This window comes from Mus caroli, chromosome 11, assembly GCF_900094665.2.
Source record: "Mus caroli chromosome 11, CAROLI_EIJ_v1.1, whole genome shotgun sequence".
Taxonomy (NCBI): domain Eukaryota; kingdom Metazoa; phylum Chordata; class Mammalia; order Rodentia; family Muridae; genus Mus; species Mus caroli.
Window position 1 is genome coordinate 112828533 of NC_034580.1, and position 26749 is coordinate 112855281.

General features: G+C 52.8%; 1 protein-coding gene across 1 annotated transcript in view; it reads left to right on the forward strand.

Moving 5' to 3' along the window:
* The window catches only part of Mgat5b (alpha-1,6-mannosylglycoprotein 6-beta-N-acetylglucosaminyltransferase B), an 89898-nt gene extending 72403 nt beyond the window's left edge, over positions 1-17495 (forward strand). The window contains exons 10-17 of the mRNA XM_021175980.2: positions 2304-2434; positions 3190-3195; positions 8163-8318; positions 8552-8698; positions 8840-8956; positions 14158-14232; positions 15437-15693; positions 16048-17495. Of these exons, the coding sequence (XP_021031639.1) occupies positions 2304-2434; positions 3190-3195; positions 8163-8318; positions 8552-8698; positions 8840-8956; positions 14158-14232; positions 15437-15693; positions 16048-16246 (1088 nt within the window). The 3' untranslated portion in view covers positions 16247-17495. The remainder of the gene's footprint in view (positions 1-2303; positions 2435-3189; positions 3196-8162; positions 8319-8551; positions 8699-8839; positions 8957-14157; positions 14233-15436; positions 15694-16047) is intronic.
* Positions 17496-26749: the final 9254 nt, after the last annotated feature.

The window sequence follows — 26749 nt, forward strand, 5'->3', positions numbered from 1 at the left end:
GTGGTTGTGAGCCACCATGTGGTTGCTGGGATTTGAACTCTGGACCTTCGGAAGAGCAGTCGGGTGCTCTTACCCACTGAGCCATCTCACCAGCCCCTTCCCTCATCTTTCAAACAGTGTGCCTCATCACCTTATAATTTATTCTGTCCTTTTTAGTGTTTTGAGACAGGGTCTTAGATAGCCTGGGCTGGCTCTCTTTCCCTCTCCTGGCCTAACCTTCACCTGCCTTGGGCCCTTTGTCTAATTGTCCCTGTTATTTTAATTGGCCACCACCATTCCTTGTCCATTCACACTGACTGATTCAGCTAATTATATTCTAAATCTGTCCCTTCTGGTGGAGGGCAAGGCAGGCCTGATGTGTCCTCAGCTGCTGAGGAGAGGGAGGCCACTGGAAGAGGGAGGCAGCCAGCCCAGCCGGAGGTTGATGGAGGGAGGCAGCCAAGCATCCACCCATCCATCCATCCATCCATCCATCCATCCATCCATTCATTCATCCATCCATCCAGAGGCTCTGGCTGCCTCTGTGCATTAGAGATGCTTCTAAAGTTGAAAATTGCCTGGAAGTCAGTAGCATCATTCTCTGTCCTGAGTACCCACACACAGGGCTCTGGGCCTCGGGGTAGGGCTCTGCCTCACCATGAAGCCAAGAGCAGGAAGGAAGTTTGGGTCTATTCTGCAGTCAGCTTAGGACCACAGCAGCATTCCCAGGCATTGGGACAGGAGGCATCCGGGCCTGGGCATGGGGCTCAGTTGGCAGACTGCTTGCCTAGCACAGACAAGACCTTGGTTTCAAGCAGCATGGCGCATGTAGGTGCACACCTATAATTCCAGCAGTTAGGTGGAGGCAGGGAAATCAAAGTGTTGGGGTTACCCTCAGTTACATGGGGGAGTGTTGAAGCCAGCCTAAGGTACACCAGATGTGGACGGGAATGTCTCGTGGGACTGCCCATGTGCCTGCCCTTCAAGGAGGGGGTGGGGAGGCCACACTGTGTTTGATTAGCTCCCCTGAGGGAGCTCCCCCTCCATGCCCGGGAGGCCAAGGTGTGGATCACAAGCATATGGGGTGGGAAACAGGGTGACAGGAATTTGGGGGTGTCTCAGGTAGCCTGAGAATGCCTTGCTTGCGACTGGCACTCACCAGGGTTCTGCCCACGCAGGAAAGCAGTGGACCCTGGAGACCTTTGATTCCAGGTCTCAGCACCTCCCAGGGCCACTGCCAGAGCTGCTCAGGTCCAAGGCAGGAGAACGAGAGCGGAGACGGAAAGCCAGTCCTCCTGTGGGCAGGTTTGCCCACACCCGACCCCAGGATTGTGGCTGTGTTCAGTGCCTCAGCCCAGCTGTTGCAGGATGAGAAATGTCGTTAACTTAAAAAAAAAAAACATTAATCGAATAAGGAGAGAACCCCCGCCCCCCTTGATCATATAATCTTTTACACAAGCCATATGTCTTGGGTCATCTTCTAACAAGAATGCAATAATGGTGCTTTTCTGCAAAATCTAAGCAAAAATAAATAAATAAATTATTAAAAAGAGATAAAACGTATTTTGTCCTTGAGGGACAGAGAGGAAGTCAGATCCTGCCCTGCCAACTGGGTTCTGGAAGAGTATTAGGAGGTCTTTATCTTAATTCTCTGCTGTGTTCTCTACAGAGAACCAGCTTGGGGGTGGGATGGAGCAGGAAGGCTGGCAGACCCCAGAGAGGCTCATGGGGGCAGATGATGGGGGCAGGGACCATGTGGGATTTTTATCTCTCAGAAAAGGGAGGACAGAGGCACAGCAGTCATACAATACAGGTTAGCAGGTGTGAGCATGAAGGTGCCCTGGCTGGGGACACTGAGGTGATCTGGGGACAAGCTGGGAACAGAGAGAGTGGGAGCTTGGCCTGTGGGGTCTTGGGCAGGTCTAGGAACCTGATGGGACCCAAATCAGAAAGGATTGTTCTAGAGAAAAGAGCCTGCCAAGAGAGCTTTGGAAACAGCTGTCAGTGTGCTGGGGGGGTGGGGGGGGTGGAGGGGTGAGCAAGGGGAGGACACCCCCCTGCAGTGACACGTGTCTGCTGAGACAAAGGGACTGAGCAGAGAAGGGAGACCCAGCTGGGTTACCCAGAGTCAGACCATCTGGAGACACACTGGGGAGCCAAGTGGCCCTGGGGGTTCCCTGCTCGGAGCGAGCTCCAGGCCAGCCCACCCATGGGTGCTCTCCCTACACGCTCAGCTGAGACTCCTGGGCGAGGCATGTCAAGGGAGCAGGCTTCTGCTTGGACATTTGATAACCTCTTCCTCCCCCTTTGCGGCCGGGCTGTAGCTCACACCCCAGACAACTCCTTCATGGGCTTCGTGTCCGAGGAGCTCAATGAGACCGAGAAGCAACTCATCAAAGATGGCAAGGCCAGCAACATGGCGGTGGTGTACGGCAAGGAGGCGAGTATCTGGAAGGTGAGCCCCAGCAAGCCCACTGCCAACCACACCGGCTCCAATGCGGGCCATACCCACAACACTTGCTGAGTGTGGGCCACACCCACATCAGTACCAGACACATTCACTGTACCTTCTGTGCCTTCACAAGGACAGGCCACAGCCCCTTCTGACACAAGCCGTGTCTACCGCACGGACACCACCACCCAAGTGTAGGCCACAACCACACAGATCATCTGCATGCTGGCGCTGGACATGCCTACCGTACCTGGTTCTGGTGCTGATCACCCCCATAACCCGGAAGACTCCAGCCACACAATGACAGGGCTTGCCTAGCCAATGCCATGCCTCTGCAGTCCACGCCTGAAGCTGCAGGAACGGGTGCAGGATCCAGATGGCAGCTCCCATCTGCTGCACGAAGCCTAGGGCATGCACTGGATTATTGCAAATGGCTTCAAGTAGTCCCTAACAAGATAGCGACTGTCCACCCTCAACCCCTGCACTGTTCCCACTGGACGGCCGCTCTGTGGAGGACTCTGATGAAATCCTCCTGCCCCGCCTCTAGGAACTAATAAATGATGTAAACCCCACAGGGAAGCTTAGGAGAGTGGAACTTGGTGGGATGAGAGGCAGGGGTGGAGCTTAGAAATTAAGACGCCATCTTCCATCTTGGGTCCCCATCCTGGGAAACTTCTGCGGGTGGTGCCTGCCTCTGGTCACGCCTCTGGTCACTAACCTGTTATCTCTGTTCCCTATGCTCCGTGGCGATGAGGCAGCTCCAGGTACGGACCGGAAGCCTCCATGTGCGTGCCTTTGCCTTACTGCAGCAGTGGCTGCTCTGTGGGGTCTCCCTGACGATGTGTCCTTGACTCTAACACTAGCTCCATGGAGGTACCAGAGGGAGGAGGGGAGGGCGAGGGGACGGCAGGGTCCACGGAGCAGTCTTCCCTGGGTCCCTCCCTGTGAGAGTTCCTGGGTACAACCACAGACAAGACTGAGGGTGGGCGGGTCAGAAGACAGGCACAGGCAGATGGATGGTACAAAGACAGGGTTGGGCTAGGGAGTGTGGCTCAGTCGGTAGAGTGTTTGCCTAGCATGCACAAGCCCGGGGTTCAGGCCCTAGAGCCCATAAGCAGTGTGACTGGAACAGTAATCTCAGGATTCAGGAGGTAGGGACCGGAGGATGACAAGTTCAAGGTCATCCCAGGTACACAGCCGGAGTCCTGAGTCACGCTTGTGACATGGCTGTCCTATTGAAAAGTCTCATGCCATATTTGGTAGGATTAGATCAGATGTCACAGGATGGCAGTGACCAGACAAGACTTTCACAGTCTCAGGAAGTGGCCAGGCCGAGGTACATGGTGCCTTGGGGACATGGTGCTAAGTCTACACCCCAAATTCTGCCACAGGCTCAGGCTGGCCACAAACATCTGGGTCTCAGAGACACACATCAGTGAGGAGGGAGGAGGGTGACCAAGGCTGTCTTCTTCCTACATAGCCCAGTGGCTGTGTCTTTAGCTCATGGCTCCTACCCAGTTTCAAGGGATACCAAAGCGTGGCTTTATTGTAAGCCACTGGGGCTGCACCAGGTCTGGGTTCCTGCTGAGGAAGGAAGAGAAGCAAGCGTTGGGCAGTCTCTAGTCTAGCACACTGAGGTAATAGCAGAGGCTGGCCCTGTGCTGTAACTCCAAGCACTGCTGAGGGCTCACAGGTATTGCCTCCCCAGGATGGAGGATGGCGTGCTATCGGGCCTATTATATAGATGGGGAAAATGGGGCCCGGCAGGTTATAGGATGAGCTCACACCTAGTCAGCGGCCAAGAAAGCACTTCGGCCACAAACTAGCTGAGCTCAGGGATGTCCGGGGACAGAAAGAAAGCCCAGAGGCAGAACTCGTGAGGCCACCAGGGGCGTCAAGTCAAGCCTAGGAAAGAGTGCAGTGGGGATAACCCTTTATCGACAGAGAGTGGGGGACTGAAGTCTGCAAATGGGGCAGAGGCCAGGAAAAGCCTGGGGCAAGATGGAGGAAGGAGGCCTCCATCACCCTTGTCTTGTGTAGAAGTTAGCATCTCACCAGGCGCGTGTGTATGTGTGTGTTAAGCAGGCCTGTCAAGTCTTGGTTTTCGGGAGGCTATGGCTTTGGGGCAGTTTGATTACAGGGGTTACCAGGGGCTGACAGACAGAGTGTGGGGTTCAGCAGGCTGGGGATAGGCATCCAGCAGGCTCCAAAGGAAGTGTGCCCGTACAGCAGACAACCCAGACAGTCAAGTGGCAGGCAGAGGACAAATGGTGACATGAACCCAGACTTATCACAGCCCTCTGAGAGCAACCGCGATGGAGTGACATGGAGGAGCACAAATGCACTACGTGTGTGTGTCTGTGTGTGTGTATCTGTGAATTTGTGTATATGTGTGTGAGCTTGAGTATATGTTTGAGTGTGTATCATGTGTGTGGTGTGAATAAGAGTGTGTGAGCTGGGCAGAGGTAGCGAACGCCTTTAATCCTAGCACTTGGGAGGCGGATTTCTGAGTTTGAGGCCAGCCTGCTTTACAGAGTGAGTTCTAGGACATCCAGGGCTACACAGAGAAACCCTGTCTGGAAAAACCCAAAAAGATTTTTAAAGAAAAGTGTGAGTGCGTGAGTATGAGTGTGAGTACGTGTGTTTGTGCAGAGGTCAGAGGACAACTTTCGGGAATCAATCAGTCCTTCCATCCTGTGAGTCCCAGGAATTGAACTCATGTCACCCAGATTTGACTGCAAGCACATCTACCCACTGAACTCTCTTGCTGGCCCAACACTGATTCATATTTTAACACCTCCCTTGTCTTCTCTGACTTTCACCCGTGGTTCCAAAGAGAGCAGCCTGCATCCTTGCCTTACTGGGCCCAATATAAGTGAACACTTTTTCTTGGGTGACAAGAGACCCTACTATGGGTCCCTGAACTTGAACTCAGGTCAGCTCAGGTTATCAGGGCTGTCAGGCTTGGCAGTAAGTGCCTTTACCTGCTGAGCCCCTCCCTCACCTGTGTTCCTGGAGGGCATTGTCGCTGTGCATGGAATCCCAGCTCCAAGTCTTCTCAGTAACGTAGTAAAGACTTTCTGCTCCCTCCCCACACCATTTGTTTCCGCTCACAAACTAGCTGTAAGGCTTGGTGCCGGCCACCATGGGCAGTTTGCCTTTTCCCTCATCTGCTTGAACTAAGCATGTTCGACTCTTGGCCAGTTCACTCCGATTCCCTTGGCTGTGGCTTTCTTTTTTACTTACATCGAATTCATAGATCTTTATGATCCTTTTTAAATTGGTCACAATTTTTTGAAAATCTTCACTTGTTACCTCTTTATATATTGCTTCAGGCTGGGTGTGGTCTCAACAAAAGAAAAATAGAGGCTGGAGAGATGGCTCAAAGACTCAGAGCACTGACTGCTCTTCCAGAGGACCCTGTTTTAATCCCCAGCACCCACATGAAAGCTCACAGCTGTCCGGAACTCTAGTACCAGGGGATCTGACACCCTCACACAGACATGCATGCAAGCAAAACCCTGAGGCACATAAAAAATAAAAAGGAATCTCTCTCTCTCTCTCTCTCTCTCTCTCTCTTCCCCACCCCCTCACACACACACACACACACACACACACACACACCCCTAACAAAAATAAATATTTCTTTGGCCCCAGTGGACTCCACTGCTGCTTCCTCCTCTCTCTCTTTTGCATTAGTCTTTTTTGTTGTTATTTTTTAGACACGATCTCACAGTCCTGGCTGTCTTGCAGCTCCCTAAACAAACCAGGCTGGCCTGAACTCTTGAGATCCGCCTGCCTCTGTCTCCCAGGTGCTGGGATTAAAGGCCTGTGCCACCAAGTCTGGTTCTTTTTGCTTTAGTTTTAATGGAAGTTTACACAGAGCAAACACTATTTGCTTTGTCAGTTTTTCTGAAGACAGGGTCTTGCTATGTAGCACAAGGATCCTTGAACTCACTATGTAGCTCAGGCTATCCTTGTGGCAATTCCCCTGTCTCAGCCTCCAGAGTGTTGGGATAACAGGTGCGCACCACGCCTGGCTAAGCCTTGACTTTAATAAAAATTGAAAGCTGTCTTTTGCAGACCGTGCCTCTGGTGCCGTAGCCAAGAACTCGTGTTTATCCCGAAGCCACGGCTTCTCTCTGGCACCTCTGCTGGTTCTGTAGTTTTAGTTTTTGCCTTTGAGCCTATGATTAATTTTGAGTTAACACTGCAGTATAATGGGACATGCAGATTCACATTCTTACAATCCCGTGTTGCCCCACGGGACCCAGACTCGGACGCTCTCTCCCTTGCTTTGCATGTAGATGATAAATGCCCTGGACTGTTTGTTGAAGAGGTCATCCTTTCTGCTCCAAAACACATCCCCTTTTCAGCAATGAGGACTGTGGGTGTCTGTGGGATCTGTCTGGACTCAGATGCTCCACCCCAACGATCTGTGTCATCCTGATGTCACCACCCTGCTGTCCCTGCCCCTCCTGCTGCACACAGACCCGGGGGTCAGGTGCTCTGTCTGCCTATGTTGTTTCATTTATTCTAGGACCAAAGCATTTCCAATGGGTTTTAGCCTCACCCTGTCAATTTCTGTAGCAAAGCCTTCTGGATTTTCAGGATTTTTGGTTTTGGTTTTGGTTTTGGTTTTGTTTGTTTTTGTTTTGTTTTTTGTTTTTCGAGACAGGGTTTCTCTGTGTAGCCCTGGCTGTCCTGGCACTCACTTTGTAGACCAGGCTGGCCTCTAACTCAGAAATCCACCTGCCTCTGCCTCCCGAGTGCTGGGATTAAAGGCATGCGACACCACACCCAGCATCTTGATTTCTTTTATTTTAATGTGTTCTAGAAAATGAATATGAAAGGAAAATCACAGAAATAATTTGAAGTCAGACCTGATGACATTTTCTTCCAGAGAGGATTAGATCTGAGTCCTGGCTTGTAGCTGGGGCCCGAACAGTCCCAGGTCACCTTAATCAATCATAGCAAGTGACATAACAAGTCAGAAGTAAGGCTGCTCTGGCTCATTCACGTCCTGAAGCTGACACCCTGTGTCTGCAACCCAGAACCTCCTCCACCTTCCTCCTTCCCGGGAAAAAGGAATGAGTGGACGGAAGGACAGGTGGAGAGGGGACAGACAGACAAATGGGTAGAGACATAGATGGATTTGAGGATGGAGAGATGAATAGGTTGGCAGATGGATGAATGGGTGGGAAAATGGATGTGTGGGTAAGTGGGTGGAAAGGTGGATGGACGGTTAAGTGGGTTGGTGTACTTATGTGTGGATGGGTGGGTAGAAGGATGGATGGATGGATGGATGGATGGATAGATGGATGGATGGATGGAGTATATGCAGACAGGTGTATGGCTGACTCAACAGGTGCATGGGTGGATATGTGAGGGAGTTCCAGAGAAATCCACAGGTCCTCAGGGCATCCAGGTTCATAGATGGATTTAAGTGTTCGGTGTCCACGGCCTTCTTTGGGAAACTCAGCTCCATGGCTAGAACCAACGCTACCTTAAAGCCTCAGGTTTAGCTCAGGCCCTGCAACTCACAAATGGAAAGTCCAAAGACCGGAGAGGAGAGGGACTCTGCCAAGTCTACACAGCAAGTGAATAATCACCCCAAGATGATTCTGATGTCTTCTAAGGCCAGAGGGGGGGGGCTGGCCTACCAGCTCTGCCTTCTGAGTGTGAGGGGATGGTCCGTCACCATCTCCTCTTTTTCCTCCTCCTTCTGCAGGGCAAGGAGAAGTTCCTGGCCATCCTCAACAAATACATGGAGATCCACGGCACCGTGTACTATGAGAGCCAGCGGCCACCCGAGGTCCCCGCCTTCGTGAAGAACCACGGCCTCCTACCGCAGCCTGAGTTCCAGCAGCTGCTGCGGAAGGCCAAGGTGAGGCTATGGCCACTGTCCTACCCCTGCAGGTCGCAGCCCTGGATGGCAGGCATCTACCAGGCCAGACATCTCCATGTGTTCTGCCGCCCAGAATCCTGGCAGACACTTGGTCCAGAAGGCCGGGAGGCCCTCGATTGGGAGGGACAAGGGGAGTAGGAGCTCGGGTCACCAGGCATGGTAGCAAGCGCCTCTACCCACTGAGCCATCTTGACTGTCCCCTCTGCTCCCAGCTCTTTATAGGGTTCGGATTCCCCTACGAGGGCCCAGCACCGTTGGAAGCCATTGCCAATGGCTGCATCTTCCTGCAATCTCGCTTCAGCCCGCCCCACAGCTCCCTCAACCACGAGTTCTTCCGGGGCAAGCCCACCTCCAGGGAGGTGAGCAGAAGGGTCCTGCCCCAGATCTGGGAGTCTGAGAAGTGTGGTGCCACGCAGAGAGGGAAGGGACCTAGGAGGGTGCTTGAGCCCAGCCTAGCTGCAGGCTGCAGGCTGAAGCAGCCCTCTGTTGGTCCTGGGCAGGTGTTCTCCCAGCATCCGTATGCAGAGAACTTTATTGGCAAGCCGCACGTGTGGACCGTGGACTATAACAACTCCGATGAGTTTGAAGCAGCCATTAAGGCCATCATGAACACCCAGGTGAGACTCTGACCCGCCATACTGTGCGTCTTGCCTATGATTAAAAGAAGAAACTTCCTAAAGAACTCACTCGGGCATGCAGGGCTGCCTTGGAAAGGCATCGGCCCACACGGATGAGAAAGGGACGCGTGGGTCCCCGCTTCCCAGCGTGGTGTGTGGTTATGGGAAGAGGGTGGCTCTCTGCAGGGAGCAACCTGCACTCCCTGATCTGGCACCTGTGGGCCAGACTCATTTACTAAGCACCTTAGAGGGCTGTGCCCTAAGAGTACTCTTGGCACAAGTCAGGAACTAAGCAGGCACGCGCAGGGTGAGCCCCAGCACAGCTGTGGGGAGGGCTGAAGCCTTCGGGTAGCAGCCAGTAACTGCAGCCGCATGCAGCTCTTCGGGGATACTGGCTTGCCTGCAGGTTCTATCTCAGCAAGCCTGGCTGGGGCTCATGTGTCTTACACTGTGGTCCACAGCACTGGTCCAGGAACTACCTATCGAATACCAAGAGCAGAACACCCAGCTCCTTTAGTGAACATGGGAGGCCTGGTGTGTGCCTATGAGAGATGAAGTGTCGGGAGGAGATGTACCCGAGCTACAGATAACATCACAGCTTCATCACAGCTTATCTTATCCTCGAGCTCAGCACTTCATTCCAAGAAAACTTATTCTTTGTTTTGTTTTGTTTTTGTTTTTGTTTTTGTTTGTTTTTTTGAGACAGGATTTCTCTGTATAGCCCTGGCTGTCCTGGAACTCACTTTGTAGTCCAGGCTGGCCTCGAACTCAGAAATCCACCTGCCTCTGCCTCCCGAGTGCTGGGATCAAAGGTATGCGCCACCACGCCCGGCCTGGTTTGTTCTTTTTGTTGTTTGTTTGTTTGTTTGTTTGTTTTTTAAGTGTTTATTTTATTTCTATTTCTAGGGTGGTGTGTGTGTGTGTGTGTGTGTGTGTGTGTGTGTGTGTATGAGAGGCCAGAAGAGGGTGTCAGGTCCCCCTGGAGTTGGAGTCAGAGGCAGTTGTCAGCCACTGATGTGGGTGCTGGGAACCAAATGCAGGTTTTCTGCGAGAGTATCACTTTTTAAAACGTTTTGTTTCTTTTTATTTTATGTCTATTAATGTTTTGCTTACATGTGTGTCTGTGCATCAAATATGTTTCTGGTGCCCAAAGGGAGCTGCAGGCAGTCGTGAGCCTCCTGAAAGACTAGCCAGTGCCCTTAACTCCTATCTGAGCCATCTCTCTAACTTCTGTGAGAGAACTTACTCCATAATGTGTTGGGCTGAGTATCGGGTGACCTCCCCCTCCCCGTCTATCTATCTTGGTGGGAGGGTGTGGCAGCCCCTCCCCCTCTTCCTTTCATTCCATCTGGGCCCAGGCCATCAGGTGACTATGGGAGGACCCAGCATAGAAGTCACTCCTAGAAGTGGGCAGTGTCAATAGGACACTGGGCCTAGGTTCTTTTTTTTAAAAAAATATGAACATATGTTCAATTTTGTTAGTTAATTAAGAGAGAGAGAGAGAGAGAGCACAAAGATGAAAGAATCAGTAGGTATTGTCCATCTGAGGGGGTTCCCAAAACAGGTAGAAACTGCAGCCTTCAGCCTTCCCCTTCCCCTGTGACTCAGAGGGACTTTACTATCAGTCCCACTTCCTTGGGAAACTAAGGGAGGAGAGTTGGGAAATCCAGGACACCCTGGGCTACACAGTGAGGTTGTTTCAAGAAAACCAAACCAAACCATCAGGTGAGCCTTGGTGGGGGGGTGGGGGAGGTGGAGAATGGAATTAGGGGGTGGGGCTTACAGCACAGACACCCCCTCACCCCCCATCCCCGGTTTTTAGTGGCCCTGACGTCTGCATTTCAAAGAGGCACCCTGGGTAATACTGGCTGTCCTGTTTCAAAAAATTGGTTTAGTAGCAGCTGGCTGGGTTCCAAGGGAATGTGGTGGCCATGAGGAGATAAATGGTCCCAAGTGTGGGTCTTTCGGACTTCAGCCCGGGAGAGAGGGAGGAGGAGCCAGGAGGCTGCCCGAGAAGATGGAGGCCTCCCAGGCCAGCACACCCCACCTGGACCTGGCCTGTGGACCCTGCCTGTGGACACACGGGCCAGATGGGGCCATTTCCGATGAAAGGACAGGAGGTGACGTGCTACTTCTGTGTGACACCCCCCCACACACACACAGCTCCCATTTTCTGCAGGGCTAGTACTTGTCCCTGTGAGACAGAGAACAGAGTTCCCGCAAGTTTGACCCCGTGGGGTCGCATCCAGCTGCTGCTCCCAGGCAGAAGTTTCCAGTAGGCAGACTGAAGTGGCTGCCGATGCCCCTCACATGGGAACCTTTGACTTGCTATAGGAGCTGTTTGCTAACACTGTAGAGGAGAGGCGCCTCATGTGGAGTGAAGTCTCTCTCCTACGGCTGGTTGTTTAAAACCCTGTTCCAAACCTTTCCCTACAAGCCCTGCCATCAGCTCAAAAAGCAGAGCAGACTGGAACAGGACTGTGGGAAGTGTAGGTCTGAGAAGGCAGGGCCCATGGGTGGGGTGACATGGCAGCTGGGTGTGGCCTCAGGATGAGGAAACACCCCCACACCCCTGTTCTGGGACAGGTTAAAACAGTGAGAGTCAGAGGCAGCAGGTCCTGGGTGTCTCGTCTTGGGGTCACTCGGATATTGTTGACACAAAACAGGACTCTCACCTCAAAGACATTGTTTATTCTGGAACCAAGTATGAGTGACCTTGACCCGAAGACACAGATTCAAGTCACCCCAAAGACTTATGTTCCACGGTGGTAACAGTTCCACGAGGCTTCTATAGTAACAACACGGAAAAACATGGGTCAACACCCTTCAGGTGGGCAGGTCCTCCAAAGCAGGGGCCCGGTCACAGATCTTCTTGCCTTCTGGGTTGGTGGGAATTAAGAGTTTGTTTTGAGGTTGCAATCCGAATGCTTTCATGTCAAAGTCACAAGGACGTAAGGTCAGACACAGGCAGGTGATGAGTAACTTCGAGGGAGGCAAAAGAAAGCTCAAGGCGATTTGACTACATCTACATCCCAGCTCTCTGTAACCATAGAAGTTCTCCTTCACGGAGAGGCTGATTCATCAGCCTGGTAGGATCTTGAAGGCACTTGTGGCTTTTTTTCCTTCTGGGAATTTCATTGTGTTGAGGGTGGACCTTAACCCTAGGACGCAGAGCCTAGCCCTGCTAGGTGTTCTAATGTCACCCGTCCTGCTGAGGAGGAAGAACACAGGCTCAGGCAAAGCTGTCCCAGTTTTACCACTGATGGTTGGTATGGTCTGCAGGAAATGTCACCCATAGGAGCCAGGTGGACCACACTGATCGTGACATTCAGGGTGCAACAGGCCCAGACTGCTATACCTTCCCTCTGATTCCCAGCTGGGTCAGTCCAGTTGGCTGGACACTGCTGTCCCTGACATGTGCCCTTCTGGGCTGGTGGTGACCGACTAGGTGTGCTTGTGTGTGTCTTGTGCTATTATATATGTTGTGTGCTTACTATGTGGATTTTGTGCACGTTGTATGTATAGTATATGTTGTGTATTTTGTGCATTTCATGTATGTGTGTGTGGGTTGTATTCATAGGTTGCATGGTATGCATGCATTGTATGTCTGCCTGCATGTATGTGTATCTGCACATGTGAATGTGGAGGTCCAAGGTCAACATCCTGCATCCCCCTCCCCTTTTTTCGAGACAGGGTTTCTCTGTGTAGCCCTGGCTGTCCTGGAACTCACTCTGTAGACCAGGCTGGCCTTGAACTCAGAAATCCACCTGCCTCTGCCTCCCGAGTGCTGGGACTAAAGGTGTACACCACCACACTTGGCCATCTTTCCCCTCTTAGTCTCCACCATTGTTTTTTTGAAATAGAATCACTTTTTTTATAAAGATTTATTTATTTATTATATGTAAGTACACTGTAGTTGTCTTCAGACACTCCAGAAGAGGGAGTCAGATCTCATTACGGATGGTTGTGAGCCACCATGTGGTTGCTGGGATTTGAACTCCAGACCTTTAGAAGAGCAGTCAGGTGCTCTTACCCACTGAGCCATCTCACCAGCCCTAGAATCACTTTTATATTTACTTTTTAATATTTATTTTGTGTGTGTGAGAGTGTTTTACCTGCATATTTATGTACCACATTCATGCCTGGTACCTGCAGACATCAGAAGAGGGTGTTTGGCTCCCCCAGGACTGTAGTAGGGATGGTTGTGAGCCATCATGTGGGTGATGGGAGTGTAACCTGGGTCCTGTGCAAGAACAGCAAGTGTTCTTGGCAGCTGGGCCATGACTCCAGCCCCTACCTTCAGTTTTTGAGTCATGGTCCCATTGAACCTGAGGCTCCCCCATATGGCCAGGCTGGCTGGCCAGTGAGCTCCAGGGATCCCTATTTCTTGTGTCACACAAAAGCTGGGTTTCTAGGAGCCTGCCTCCAAGCCAGGCTTTTCTGCCAGTTCTCTGTGCCCTAGCTACTCCTCCTATCTGCTTGGACTAGGCTGTGGTGTGGCCTCTAGACACTTGCACAGAATCTGCAGAGCCTTTCTTAGGGAAAGAAAGAGGCATATGCATCTTATGTAGCCATGTGCCTGGGGAGGATGGGTGACAAGATTCATCTTGTTCTATCCAACAGTGATGTGTGACTGTCCTGTGCTCCTCTGTGTGAATGCTCTGCCTCTTTCGTGGGGTACAGGGTGAGGGTGGGTGCTTCTGCGTGCATGACTGTCTCCTCATCACCTGATGCATGCCAGATACCATAACAGACCAAGGGGGCTCAGTGGTGGACAAGCCACGGTCCCTACCTTCAGTGGCTTTGCAGGCTCATACAGGAGATGGGGAACAAATAGGAAACGTTGACCCAGGAGCTATCCTGTGCTAGGAGAGGACCCCGTAGCTGCTAGGGTTCTGAAAGCCACTAAGAACACTTTCCTTATCCAGGGATGGGTAGGCTCAAGATGTCTCAAGGATAGGTGACACCCAAGAGGTTTTGCAAAGGGAGAGGAATGGGGCAGCAGAGAGAGATGAGGCCTGGATATAAGTGGAGCCTGAGGACCAGACCGTGTGGATCTAAATCAACATCCCTCGGGATTTCCTTGGGAACACAAAGTATATGCTGGTAGAGAGGCCTGGTGGACAGTTGGTGGGCTTTCTGGGCAGAGAGTACCAACCTGATCTGATGCTGAGCTTGGGTGTGGCCCATCTCTTCCACAGGTAGACCCATATCTGCCCTATGAATATACCTGTGCAGGGATGCTGGAACGGATCAATGCCTACATCCAACACCAGGTAGGTCACCCTGTGTCCTCTGCCCCAGGGCCTTGGGGATGTCACTCCAAAGCCTATCACTTCAGAGTTAGGGCCATGTGGTCTATGTAGACTGCAGCAGCTACAGGCAAGCCATCCATCCATCCAGCTCTGCACCCCACAGTAGGGGTTGGGGCCTGGGGCCCAACAATCATGGGTATCAGTGCCATGGAAAACATAGAAGCTAGGTTTTTTTTTTTTTAAATCATTTCTGAGTTTGATAATTGAGCTAGCAGAACCAATGGCAGCCCCCAAAGGACTCAGGCAGATAGGAGCTAGATAGAGGTCTGCCCAGAGAAACGGGGGAGGGGGACTGCTCTTGTGTAGGCTCAGACTACCATACAGTCCCACTGAGCAAGCAGCAGACAGGCTCTGACAGGCAGTCATCTTCTCAGCCCACTCAGAGTGCACAGAAGCTAGCCAGCGAAGCACAGGTCAGGAGACCTACCCTCCTGGGCTCTTCCATGGGGTCCAGCTCAGAGCCCATCATCTGACTCACTTCAAGCTGCAGGTAGCCTGGGCTGTGTTTTATCAGGCTCCAGGTATGAGAGGAAGCCAGAAGATGCTGTAGGGCTCAGGACCCCGGGGACAACTGCGGTGACTGTTAGAAGCTGTGTGTCTTTGAACCTTGGCCAGCCACAGGTGTGAGCAGTAGGACCTGGAGGCTGGTTCTGAACTGCTCCCTCCCCTATGGATGGGAATCTGAAGCCCAGAAAGACACATTGTGGGGTCAAGGCCAGAGTCACTAAACTAGGGCTCCCCACTCCCATCTCACTATATCCTCAAAGCTTACAGAAACATTACCTGCTAGGACCTAGGGCCCCCAAGAAGAGTGTCAGGGGTGAGCACAAGGCTCTGTCCCCAGGTTTCATGGGCCTCAAGTTGAAATCCTGAAAGTCTGACCCCAGAGATGAGGTTGTGCAGGGCAGACAGCCCAAACAAGCAAGTTCAAAGCTCACCTCTGCCATCCAGTCGTGAGTCCCTGGCATACGCCCTGGATTCAGCCTCTACTGTTTGTGCAACAATTAACATTCATCCATTCTACAGGGCCACTTGGTATTACGGAAATAATGGCCGAGGCCACGTGGCATTCAAGAGGTGCCCAGTAGCAGCTCTTACTGAAGCTGTAGTGCCAGGCACTCTAGAGAAAACCTGTCCCCATCCCTAACACCTCCTTTCTTGACAGGACTTCTGTGCGGGTCCAAGCCCTGTTCCACCAGGGGCCAGCACTGCCCAGAGTCCATTTGTCTTAGCTCCTAATGCAACTCATCTCGAGTGGGCCCAGAACATCAGCTCAGTTCCGGGAGCCTGGCCCCCTACCCACTCTCTGCGGGCCTGGCTGGCAGCCCCTGGAAGGGCCTGCACGGACGCCTGCCTGGACCATGGATTGATCTGCGAGCCTTCATTCTTCCCTTTCCTCAACAGCCAGGATTCCTTCCTCAAGTAAGTGAGCCCCTGCCTGCGACCCCTCCTTGCCACCGCCCCCCTCCCCCGGCCTGGCTTCCCGCTAGATGTGGGTTTGATGCTTTTGAATCAACCAAGAAAAATCCCTAAGGGGACATCCATCCCCCCGGCCTTGCCTTCTTCCACCTCTTGTGGCCCCTGCCCAGCCCGTGTGAGTCTCTCTCCAGTTGGGTTACCAAAACTACAGTCCCACCAGGCCCATAGCTTCTCTGAGCTCTGACAGATGGATTCAAAACTGTCCTCTCTGGTCCAGGGAGGGGGTGGGGCCACGCCAAGCTGGGGCTAGCTGTCACCCTGCTCACCAGAGTGACGATGCTGATGTCACCTTTGCAGGCTGCAGGTGCCCTGTGACAGCACTGAGTGGGAGATGCATCACTTGTACCCTGCCTTTGCCCAACCCGGCCAAGAGTGCTACCTACAGAAAGAGCCGCTGCTCTTCAGCTGTGCCGGTGCCAGCACCAAGTACCAGAGGCTCTGCCCCTGCCGTGACTTCCGCAAGGGCCAGGTGGCCTTGTGCCAGGGCTGCCTGTGAGGCCGGAGCCACCCTGCCCAGAACCTGCCCACCCGTGCACGCGCGGTTGGCAAGCACCAGCACTTTCTGAGCTCTGGTCACACTCACCGCGTGTCCCCTGGCTGCAGCCTCCCCTGGCCAGGGATGGAAAGAGGAAGCTGAGGAGACAGCAGCTCCAGGCCTGCAGCTCCCTCCTGGGGGGCTCCTTGCCTCACCATAGGACTTGAGGCCAAGCACGTGGGCCTACCTCCCTGTCCGGTGTACCCAGGAGCACGTGGATGGAGGTCCCTGGCTTTCTGAGGTCTGGACCATGCTTGGGCCCAGCATAGGCCTTTTGATCCACAAGGCTGGGAGCATGGTCATGCGGTCCCCTATTCATCAGAGGTCTCACCTCAAGGGAGAGGGATCAGGTCACAGCCACACTTGTCGTGAGGGCCACACCCTCACACGAGGCAACACTTCACGCAGGGCCAGTCTGGCCTCCTCAGTTGCTTGGGGGGGGGACAAAGGGACAAGGAGCTCAGGGAGGCCCCCCTCCTAGTGCCCCTCCTGTTGCTCAACCCTGCTTCCTCCAGCAGAATTCCCTCTGGGCCTCTCCTGACACCCAGTTCTGGCATGGCCTGTGACTGGTCCACAGCCTTGGTCTCTGCCCCTCCGGTGGCCACCTCCACCCTAGCTTCTGACAACAGGTCCCAGGCCCCACCAAGGCCTCCTCTGCAGACTCTGACAACATTTCCAACCTTCGAGCATCTCATGCCGGCCAGGCTGAGATGAAGTTACACCCACGATACACTAGGCTGGTTCCGATACGCAGGTCCACCAGACCTCCCCTGGCTCCCACCCTTCTGGGCCCCATACTTGCCCCTCCCTTCTGTTTCCTCCAACCTCAGGCCACTTCAGTACACTCAGACTTCAGTACCCATCTCTGTGGCATGCCCTCTTCCAGTCCAGGGTAACCCTTCCCTCTCCCACCCCAGGGCCAGCCAGGCTCCAGGAACACTGCCATTGCTCATATATGGCCCGCTCCCAGGCTCCCTGGGACCAGACAGTTGTAGGAAGGAACTGTCCTGCGTGGGACTTGCCAGTGCCCCCTGTCCTGGTTGGCCCCTCCCTGTCTGTGGCAGCAGAACCCAGAGCAGCAAGAGACCAGTGGTTCCGAGGATCTGCCTGTCGGAGGAAAGCAATAGAGACACTTCTCTCTCTCTTCTCTCTCTCTTTTTTTTTAAAGATTTATTTCTTGAAATAAATATTTTATTGGGATGTGAGATGATGAAGAAATTGGTGGGGTTTTTTTTGTCTTCTGGAACCCCCCCAGGGCTCACCCAGCATTGAGGGGACTGGGTAGGGTCCCCAGATGTTGCTCTGTATTGATGAAACATGGCACGAGGGGCTGGAAACCGAGGAAGTGCCTCTACCCAGTCGTCCTCCCAGCTCTGACCACGGGATGCTCCTGTCAGTGCCTCTTTGCCACACCCACATGCAGAATGCAGAGGTGTGAAACCAGAAAACATCAACCCAGTGTGGAAGAGCTTGAGGCCACCGCCAGCGATGTGCTTGTGCTTCTCAAGTGGGGTTCACTGCATGTGTTTGCTCTGGGCTGGGGCCATGATGTCCTGGATGCTGCCCTGATTCCTTGTTACAGATAAGCAGACAGACAAAGGCACAGCTTGTGACCTCAGGACCATTTCAAAGCTGCCGTGAAGCCCTGGGTCCGGGGTTTTATATGTGGCTCAAATACATGGAAATATTCGACAGTCAGTGATTCTCCACAGGGGTGGTTTTATTCCCTGAAACTGTCCAGACTTGTTACATCCTGGGTTGGGGGAATGGCGGGTAGGCAGCCAGGAGATTTAAGCAGAGAATGCAGGTTACATAGGTCAGTGTCCGTCCGATAACTCATAAGAAGCCCCTGCCTCACTCACCCTAGTCCCCAACCCCTACACAAAGGTCTGACCCATGACACCGCAGCACAAGGTGACCAGCCCTGCTCTAGGCCAGAGGGTCTCACACGGGCGTGCCTTGGTCACCACCATCCCAGCTTTTAAAGCGTAGCAGCCTAGAGTCTAAGAGGTCTGAGCGGCAGAAGGCCCTTGAGTCTGACGTGCTCTTAGGAGCTGCTGCTGCTGCCCATGGCCGCAGCCGCCACTGCCACCGCCACCGCCACCACCGCCCTGGGCCTGAGCTTTGAGAATGACTGGTCTAGACCAAGTGGGTACAGAAGGTGTTTCCGATTATCCTATGTATGTACTTATTATATATACGTATTTTTTTTCCAGATGGGGTCTTACATAGCCCAGGCTAGCTCCAAACTCACTATGTAGCAGAGGATACTCTTTTCCTTTTGCCTTTACCTCCTGATGGGGCTACAGGTGTGTAACACCACCCTCAATTTTATTCAGTGCCGGGAGATCAAGTCCAGGGCTTCCCGTGTGCCAGCGAGCAGTCCACTGACAGCCACACAGCCAGCCCAGACAGTCTCCCATGGGTTCACGTACGTGCGTGTGTGTGTGTGTGTGTGTGTGTGTGTGTGTACGTGTGTGTGTGCGTGTGTGTGTGTGTGTGTGTGTGAGAGAGAGAGAGAGAGAGAGCGAGAGAGAAAGAGAGAGATTTGGGGGGATTTGACAAGCCATGTGTTAGAAGGGCAACATCTTCACACTGGGCACATTAAAGCATGGAAGCTTGCTTTGCTTTGGCCCCTCCCAATCCAGGCCCAGGGCCAGCCTCCCTGGAGTCCTTATAGGTAGGAACTCAAGCGTCAGAGTCCCACGCATTTGTCCCAGCCTTTGACAGCAGTGTGAGTGCTCAGGGCTGAGCAGGGCCCTGCTTCCCGCTTGCCTAGCTCCGGGAAATAATTAATAATAATGAATGAAAAACTGAATTTGTCGAGAACCGTTTACTACAAAAGGCCTCGGGGCACATTGCACTCCGGTGTAATTAGAAGTGGCGTCTTTTAAGCTTTGGTTTGGAATGGAAGCCAGCACTGTTGCTCCACATCCACTCTGGCCTCTCTGGCCTCTCTGCCTCCAGTGCTGTGGAGGAGCCTGGGGTCGTGGGAGAGATCTGCCCTGGAGGATCAGGAAAGACCTGGTGGGGAGTCCCAAGGTCAGAATGGGCCTCTCAGATGCCACAGCTGTGCCCGCAACAGGAAACTGGAAAGGTTGGAGGCAGGGGCCACCCTCATGAAGGAACAAGGCATAGCTATCGGTGCCAAACTCAGACCCTTGAGGAAGAGTAGCAGCTATTGCTAGGTTCACCCTCAGCTTGTGAAAGCCCCATGTAAACCACCCCAAAGGGAAAGGTGTGTAGAAGGGCACGGGAGAGGTCTAGGCCCAAAGCTACTACACTCTGAGGGCCACTCTCTGGGGGAGGATGAGATGGCGGCTTATACACACCCTGTAAGGGCAGAGAAAACCATGGAGGTATCCAGATAGCATGGGCACCTGCTTGCATCTCCGGGTCCTGGCACTGACTCCCGAGTCTCTGAACCCTGAAGCCTGCATTGGGGTGACTTGGGGGAACCCATGACTGGGGCTAGATGAGTAATTTCACCTCTGAGAGCAAACCGAGCTGTCTCCACAGGGGCCAGGCCGATGGCTACAACCCCAGCCTCTGTGTCCCTGTCCATCAGCCCCTCCAGGGCCAAGATGGTTCCCATGATATAAGAAACCCCTTTGGGGAACTGGAAAGATGGCCCAGTGGCTAACAGCACTGCTCTTAAAGAAGACCCAAGTTCAATTCCCAGCACCCACATCGGGCTGCTCACAACTGCCCCATAACTCCAGCGCCAGGAGATCTGTCCTCTTCTAGTTCCTGTGGGCATTCACACTCACCAGCACATACTCACAAGAGAAACATAATTTAAAATAAAATGTATATTTAAGAAAAGAATCCTAGCTGGGCATACCTTTAATCCTAGCACTTGGGAAGCAGAGGCAGGCAGATCTCCGAGTTCAAGGCCAGCCTGGTCTACAGAGTGATTTCCAGGACAGCATAGTAAGAATGTGTCTCAAGCCAGTCATGGTGGCGCACGACTTTAATCTGAGCACTCGGGAGGCAGAGACAGGCAGATTTCTGAGTTCGGGGCCAGCCTGGTCTACAAAGTGAGTTCCAGGACAGCCAGGGCTATACAGAGAAACCCTGTCTCAAAAAACAAAAACAAAAACAAAAACAAAACAAAAAAAGAATGTGTCTCAAAAGAACCCACCCTTTGGATAAAGCTGGAAGCCAGCAAGTAAGCTCTAGGTGGAAGGCAGCCCAGAGGAAATAAGAAGACATCACATTCTCAAGGCGTGTCTAAACTCCAGAGACCCCGAAATTCACATTTCATTTTAACAGTACCAAACTGGAGCCATGCTAGGGTGTGGTAGCCTTGCCCGTAATCCCAGCACAGAGCAAACAGAGGCAGGAGTATCGGGAGTTCAGGGTTATCCTCAGCTACACAGCAAGTCAGAAGCCAGCCTAGGCTACGTGAGGATCTGCAAAAGCCCAAAATCGACGCAGCCCAGAGGAAACGGAGTCAGCTTTAATTCTGGAAACTTCCAAACAGCTGTCTTGGCCTTGGAAGTGCTGTTTCTGTCTGCCCATTCATTCATCCATTCATCAATTAAAAAGCAATTTCTGAGTACATAGCCCAGCTGGCCCTGTGTTGAAGCTGGAAAAGAGCTCTCAGTCCCTCAACTCCCGGAGTAGAGCCGGGGTGGGGGTGGGGGAATGACCGTATTCAGTCATGATGAAAGTATTAATTTCCTGTTTTAATTATTCAGTAGAAATTAATGAAAATATAAGAGGAATCTCTGAGGTGGGGTGAACAGTCGGTAGGGGAGCAAGAAGGAACAGAAAGCCAGGCCCAGCCCCTCCTCAGTCCAGCCAGCATGGGGTGTTTCCAGGGCAAGCAATGGAAGTGTACCAGCTCAGTCAGTCAGCAGGGTCTCAAGAGAGGGAGCGGGGATCAAAAAAAAAAAAAAAAAGACAGTTAGTCAATACTATAACATGACTCCAGCAAATGCTGAAGAAGGTTTAATTTTTTCCAGTCTGCTTTTATTTTTTTTTAAGATCTATGTATTTTTATTCATATGAGTACACTGCAGCTGTCTTCAGACACACACCAGAAGAGGGCATCGGATCCCATTACAGAGGGTTGTGAGCCACCATGTGGTTGCTGGGAATTGAACTCAGGACCTCTGGAAGAGCAGTCAGTGCCGAACCATCTCTCCAGCCCTCCAGTTTACTTTTATATCATTCTAGGTACCTGCAAAGAATAGGGTCATTTCTAAGGCATAAGCAAAGCAGTCAAGAAGCAAATAAGGCATACACAAAGGCCCCATGACATTCAGGGACTTATCAACATGACCGAGATCTTGAGCCTACATCCTCGTCCTAGCCCAGTGTCAAACTTTTGTCAAATCCTTGAAGTGGCACACACCAATCTGTATCAGGACCCAGCACTGACCTTAGAGAACTCACAGCCCACAGGGGACAGACAACCCCACTGAAGGATAAAACCTCAGTGGAGATGAGGCTGTGGATCTGCAGTTGGGGGATGGGGCGCGGGGGGGGCGGGGAGGAGGCTCCTGAGGTGATCGGTGTAGCTTCATCTGTTGCCATGACGAGTAACCACAACACTCAGGGGAGAGAGGGTTTGTGTGAACTTCCAAGCTGCACTCCACCATGGAGGGGAGTCAGGGCAGGAACTGGAGCAGGAACAGGAAGGCAGGCCTAGGTGTACTCCACACAGCACATCTCTGACTGAAAGGACGGGTCTGAGTGTGTGCTAGCTCAGTCGGTCAGCCCAGCAGCCGGGCCTACAGCTGTCTGCAAATTCATCTCAGCATGTTTGCAAATTGATTTGACATCCCCAGCTGATGACATACCTGTTTCCAGAATTCTCCTTTGAACACTGGGCTCCAACACCTTGTCTTCTCCCTCACACATTAACGAATTACATCACACCTCCGATGCCCATTCATTTTCGTAGATGGAGCCATAATTTTACCTTTTTAAAAATGTCCCTTCAGTAACGTCTTCCAGCCTTCAGGGTGGGGGCTCTCAGAGCCCCTCAATATGCAAAGCAAGAATACAGAAAGGGTTTGGAGTTATACCAAATCACGCAGCCAGGTATGGCAGGGCCCTATTTGAAGCCTGGGGTGACCGATATGTTGACCTTGCCCTGCTGCTGTGAAGATGTGTGACCTCTGACATCTCACCTTAGCCGGGCTCAGGCCTACGCTGTAAATTAGGCACATTAAGTACGGGTGAGAAAAAAGAAAGGGCAGGAAGGAGCTGGTATGATGTTGTCATTCTTCCGAAGGAGCGCTGTTAGGACAGAGTCACATGACCTCAGACAGACAGTTGCAGTCGGGCCAAGAGGTGGGAGGAAGTAAAAGAAATGGCTGCCATCTATTGTGGACATCCTGAAGGGAGGAGAGGCAGACTTTTTAGTTCCAGAAAGTAAAGAGAGCTTTGACTTCTTTTCAGGAAGATGGGCAAACTTCATAGCATTGTCAGCTTGATGCGAGACAGAGCCATCTGAGAAAAGAGCCTTAATTGAGAAAATGTCTTCATAAGTTTGGCCCATGGGCAAGTCTATAGAACATTTTCTTGGATGATTGAACTGTTATGGGAGCCCAGCCCACAGTGGGCAGTGTCACCTCTAGGCACGTGGTCCCGTATTAGAAAACAAACTGAGCCAGCCATGGGGGAGCAAGCCAGTAAGCAACAGTCCTCCGTGGCCTCTGCATCAGCTCCTGCCTCCAGGTTCCTGCCTTGAGTTCTAACCCTGACTTACCTCAGTAAAGGACAGTGGCCTGTCAACGAGAATAAACCGGATTCTCCCCAAGTTGCTTTGGTCATGGCGTTATTACAGCAACAGAGAGCGAGATAAAATACCAGGTGACCTAGCTTGGCCCAGCCTACAGGGGCAGACGCTAGAGGGGACCATAAGTCTATCCTGTGGCTGCTAAGGGTTGGGGCTGCAGAGCCATAGTATGGCTTCATCTCTCCTCTGTGGGGAGTTGGAAGTGGCCTGGTCTGATATCTGGGAGAGAGAAGCGCTGACCTTAACAAGAGACCCAGGGAGGTCAAGGAGCTGTTGCAAGCTCACACTTAATTAGTGGCTGTTTGGGCAACAGGATGGCTGTGTAGGGAGGTAGTGGCTGGGTGGGCATCAAAGCTAGAGGGAAGTGCTAAAAGAAACCTGACTCCTGTGTGTGTGTGTGTGTGTGTGTGTGTGTGTGTGCACAAGCATGCACACGTGCTGTGGTGTGCACGTAGGAGTCAAAAGACAACTTTTCAGAGTCAGTTCTCTCCTACATAGGGGTCCTGGGATGGAAGCTAAGCTGTCTTATCTGGCTTTGTTCTCTCTTCCCTCCTTTCTTCCCCTCCCTTCCTCTCTTCCCTCCTTTCTTCCCCTCCCTTCCTCTCTTCCCTCCTTTCTTCCCCTCCCTTCCTCTCTTCCCTTCTTTCTTCCCCTCCTTCCCTCCCTCCTCCCCTTTCTCCTTCCCTCCCCTCCCTCCTCCTCTTCCTCCCTCTCTCCTCCCCTCCCTCCTTCCCTCCATCTCTCCTTTCCTCCTTTCCATTTTTCATTTTTTTTTTCATTTACTAGGTGTTAGGGTTTAACTGTAGAAGGAATACCTTGGCAGATCAAGGCCAAAGAACACGACAAAGTCACTCCATGCAAGAGACCTCACATGAGAGGGGTTTTTTTGTTTTTTTTTTTTGTGTGTGTGTGTGGGGGGGGGGGGTAATACAGAGGTTGCATCTGAGCAAGAGTGGAGAGAAAAAGAGAGACAGAGAAAGTGAGAGGCAGATAAAGGGGGGGGGCGCATTTAGTGGTGGCGGCTGCTGTGGCCATTGGCGCTGGGTCACTGAAGGTAGGCTGCATGGTCCTTGGTTTACCAACAGAGTCCTATATATCCGAGCTGGTCTTGAACTCACTCTGTAGCCAAAGAAGACCTTGAACTCCTGATTCTCCTGGCTTTTTCTCCCAAGTGTTGAGATTACAGGTGGGTGCTCTCAGGCCAGGGGTATTCAGCGCGACGGATGGACCAGCGACATCCACAGGCCACACTGAGTACTAGGTGTGGAACAGGGAGGCACCAGCCCTACAAGGGCGACGCTCCTACTATTCCCTACCACACAGGGGAGACCGAGATATCCTGAGGCTTCCCGAGAACCTCTTCCTCTTGCTTATTTGGGTCTAGTTCTACAGGCCCAGCTAGCTGGGTGCTTCCTTAAATCCAGGGGTGGGTATGGCCCTGGGTGGCGGCGTCGCTCCCGCAGCCTCCACCCTCCCCTGACTTATGAAGGAAATGGTGATGGGCACAGATGGGCTTGCAAGCCCGATGGGGCACTGGAGTGGAAATCAGCTCAGGACCGGTAGGAACCGGATGCCGACTCTCCAGGCTTTCAGCAGGGTTCTGTGTGGGGTGGGGGAACCAGGGCTGAGGTGCCCACCCGGCCTCATCTGCTTCCCCGGTACCCGTTAGGCTAATTGAAATGTGCGGAGTGGCTTCCGGGGCTGTGAGCCGACCGACCCACCGCGGTGTCGATGAGGTGTTAGCCTGAGCTGCGGAGCAGCCGCATCATTTGCAAGGGAAATGATTTGAAGGCTTCATTTGCAATCTCTGGGCCGGAGGTTTTGATTAGCTTTGGAGGAAAAGGTCTCTCTGTTTTATGCATGAGGCTTGGAGCCTGGGGACCCCCTTCCAAACACACCCAGCTTTTGCCAGCTCCTTCTCTCAGGTGCTATGGTGGAGAGGGTTCTAGGTGAGGGTCCCCGGAGGGCGGGATTGATCACAAAGCTCAAGATCACCCCTTGTGGTGAGAATGGGAAATGCTTTCTTGTAGTGGAGGGGATGGAACCCAGGGTCTCAAGCCCGCTGGGCAAGCATTCATCCACTGAGCTACCCGACCCGAGAACATTAATTTTGGCAAGGCTTCCCCGCCCCTCTCCCAGCCATACAGTAGTACCCAAAAACCCCCTTCTGTAGATGGGGAGAAACGGAATGAGCTCATTAGCTAGACATCGCTAGCAGGGACCTTTTCTGGCTCCAGCCCCCGGCCCAGGGTTCCATGACCCCCTCCGTGCACACCCTGCATAGCACCTTCCCCGTGGGCACGCTGACCCAAGCACTCAGGCTCCCCTTCCTCAGCGCAGACGTCAACCTGAAGGGAAACCTGGAGCTAAATGCCTCTGTGATGTCTTTCTCTCTGCCTCCATTTTGGTGACAATCCCCCTTACAAACCAGACAGCACATCCTACCCCTTCTAACCTGGACTCCGGGAAGTTTGTTTCCATCGGCCCTCAAGCAGCATTTCCCAGGCAGCCAGTTCTGGGAGTGTGTCTGAGGCTGTGTGATTAACTCCTGCACCAAGCCCTCCTAACTACTTCGAGCCCCTGCTGGAGGCCTGGATCCAGGCTGAGCCCCATCGGCTGGGCCCTTCAGAAGCCCTGGGCCCAGGCTTAGGCCACAGCCAGCTTTGTGGCCGCTTTTCCCAGACTGTGGAAAAGGAGCAGTAACCAGGGTTCAACCATCCCACCCCACCCCCAGTTCGCAAGAGCCACCTGACCCAGTGGCCTTGGTAATACTGAGGCAGGAGGACTCTTGAGGTCAGAGATCAGGCTGGGGACTACATTTCCCTCTAGTGGCACCGGGCTGTGGTGTCGGTGGGAGCCCTGCTTGGAGCTGCCCAAGGAACATCTGTCACCAAAAGCTTTCAGACCTGAGGTTATAATTCAGCTCTGCCACTTGGCAGCAGCTGGACGGTCTCAGGAAAGTCTCTCCAGCTCTGAGACTCAGAAGAAAGGAGGAAAGAATGCCTTCAGGAGTGGGGTGGTGGCAGCTGTGGCTCTTGTCCTCGGTCTCAGTGATCCTCCCGTGCATAGTCACATAACTGGATACTTGGCTCAAGTGAGGGAACAGGATGGCTCTGCTCTAGGTTTGGGCACCCAGAGAGGCCCCATCCATGAAGGTCTTCATGTGGCTTCCGTAGCTGGAGACAGAGCTCAGTCAGTTCACCCTCACCATAGCACCGTTCAATCCCCAGCACTGCAAGGGGGACGGGGACTATGGACAGCTCAACTGGTAAAGCTCTTGCCTTGCAATGGTAAGAACCCAGGGTTTGATATCTTGAATCCATATTTTTAAAAAAAAATTCTTTTTTCAGTACTGGGCAGGAAACAGGCAGATAGATGCCTGGCTTGCTGGCTTGTCAGCTTAGCCTGATCCACAAGTCCCAGGCCAATGAGAGATCTTATCTTAAAGAAGAAGGTGGATGGCTCCTGTGGACAACACCTGAGGCTGTCCTCTGGCGAGAACACACGCATGTGAGACCCCCCCCACCTCCACCACGCACTCTCGGGAACTGGGCCCATACATGCAGTTCCCTAGTCACCCCTCAGGGAAGCCTGGAGTCTCCTGGAGGAAACCTCAGGGCCTGCAGGGACAACTTCAGCTGCCTGATACAGACTTCGGTGACTTCTGAGAGCCTTGGCAATGGTGGTTCTGGAGGCCACAAGACACTGCT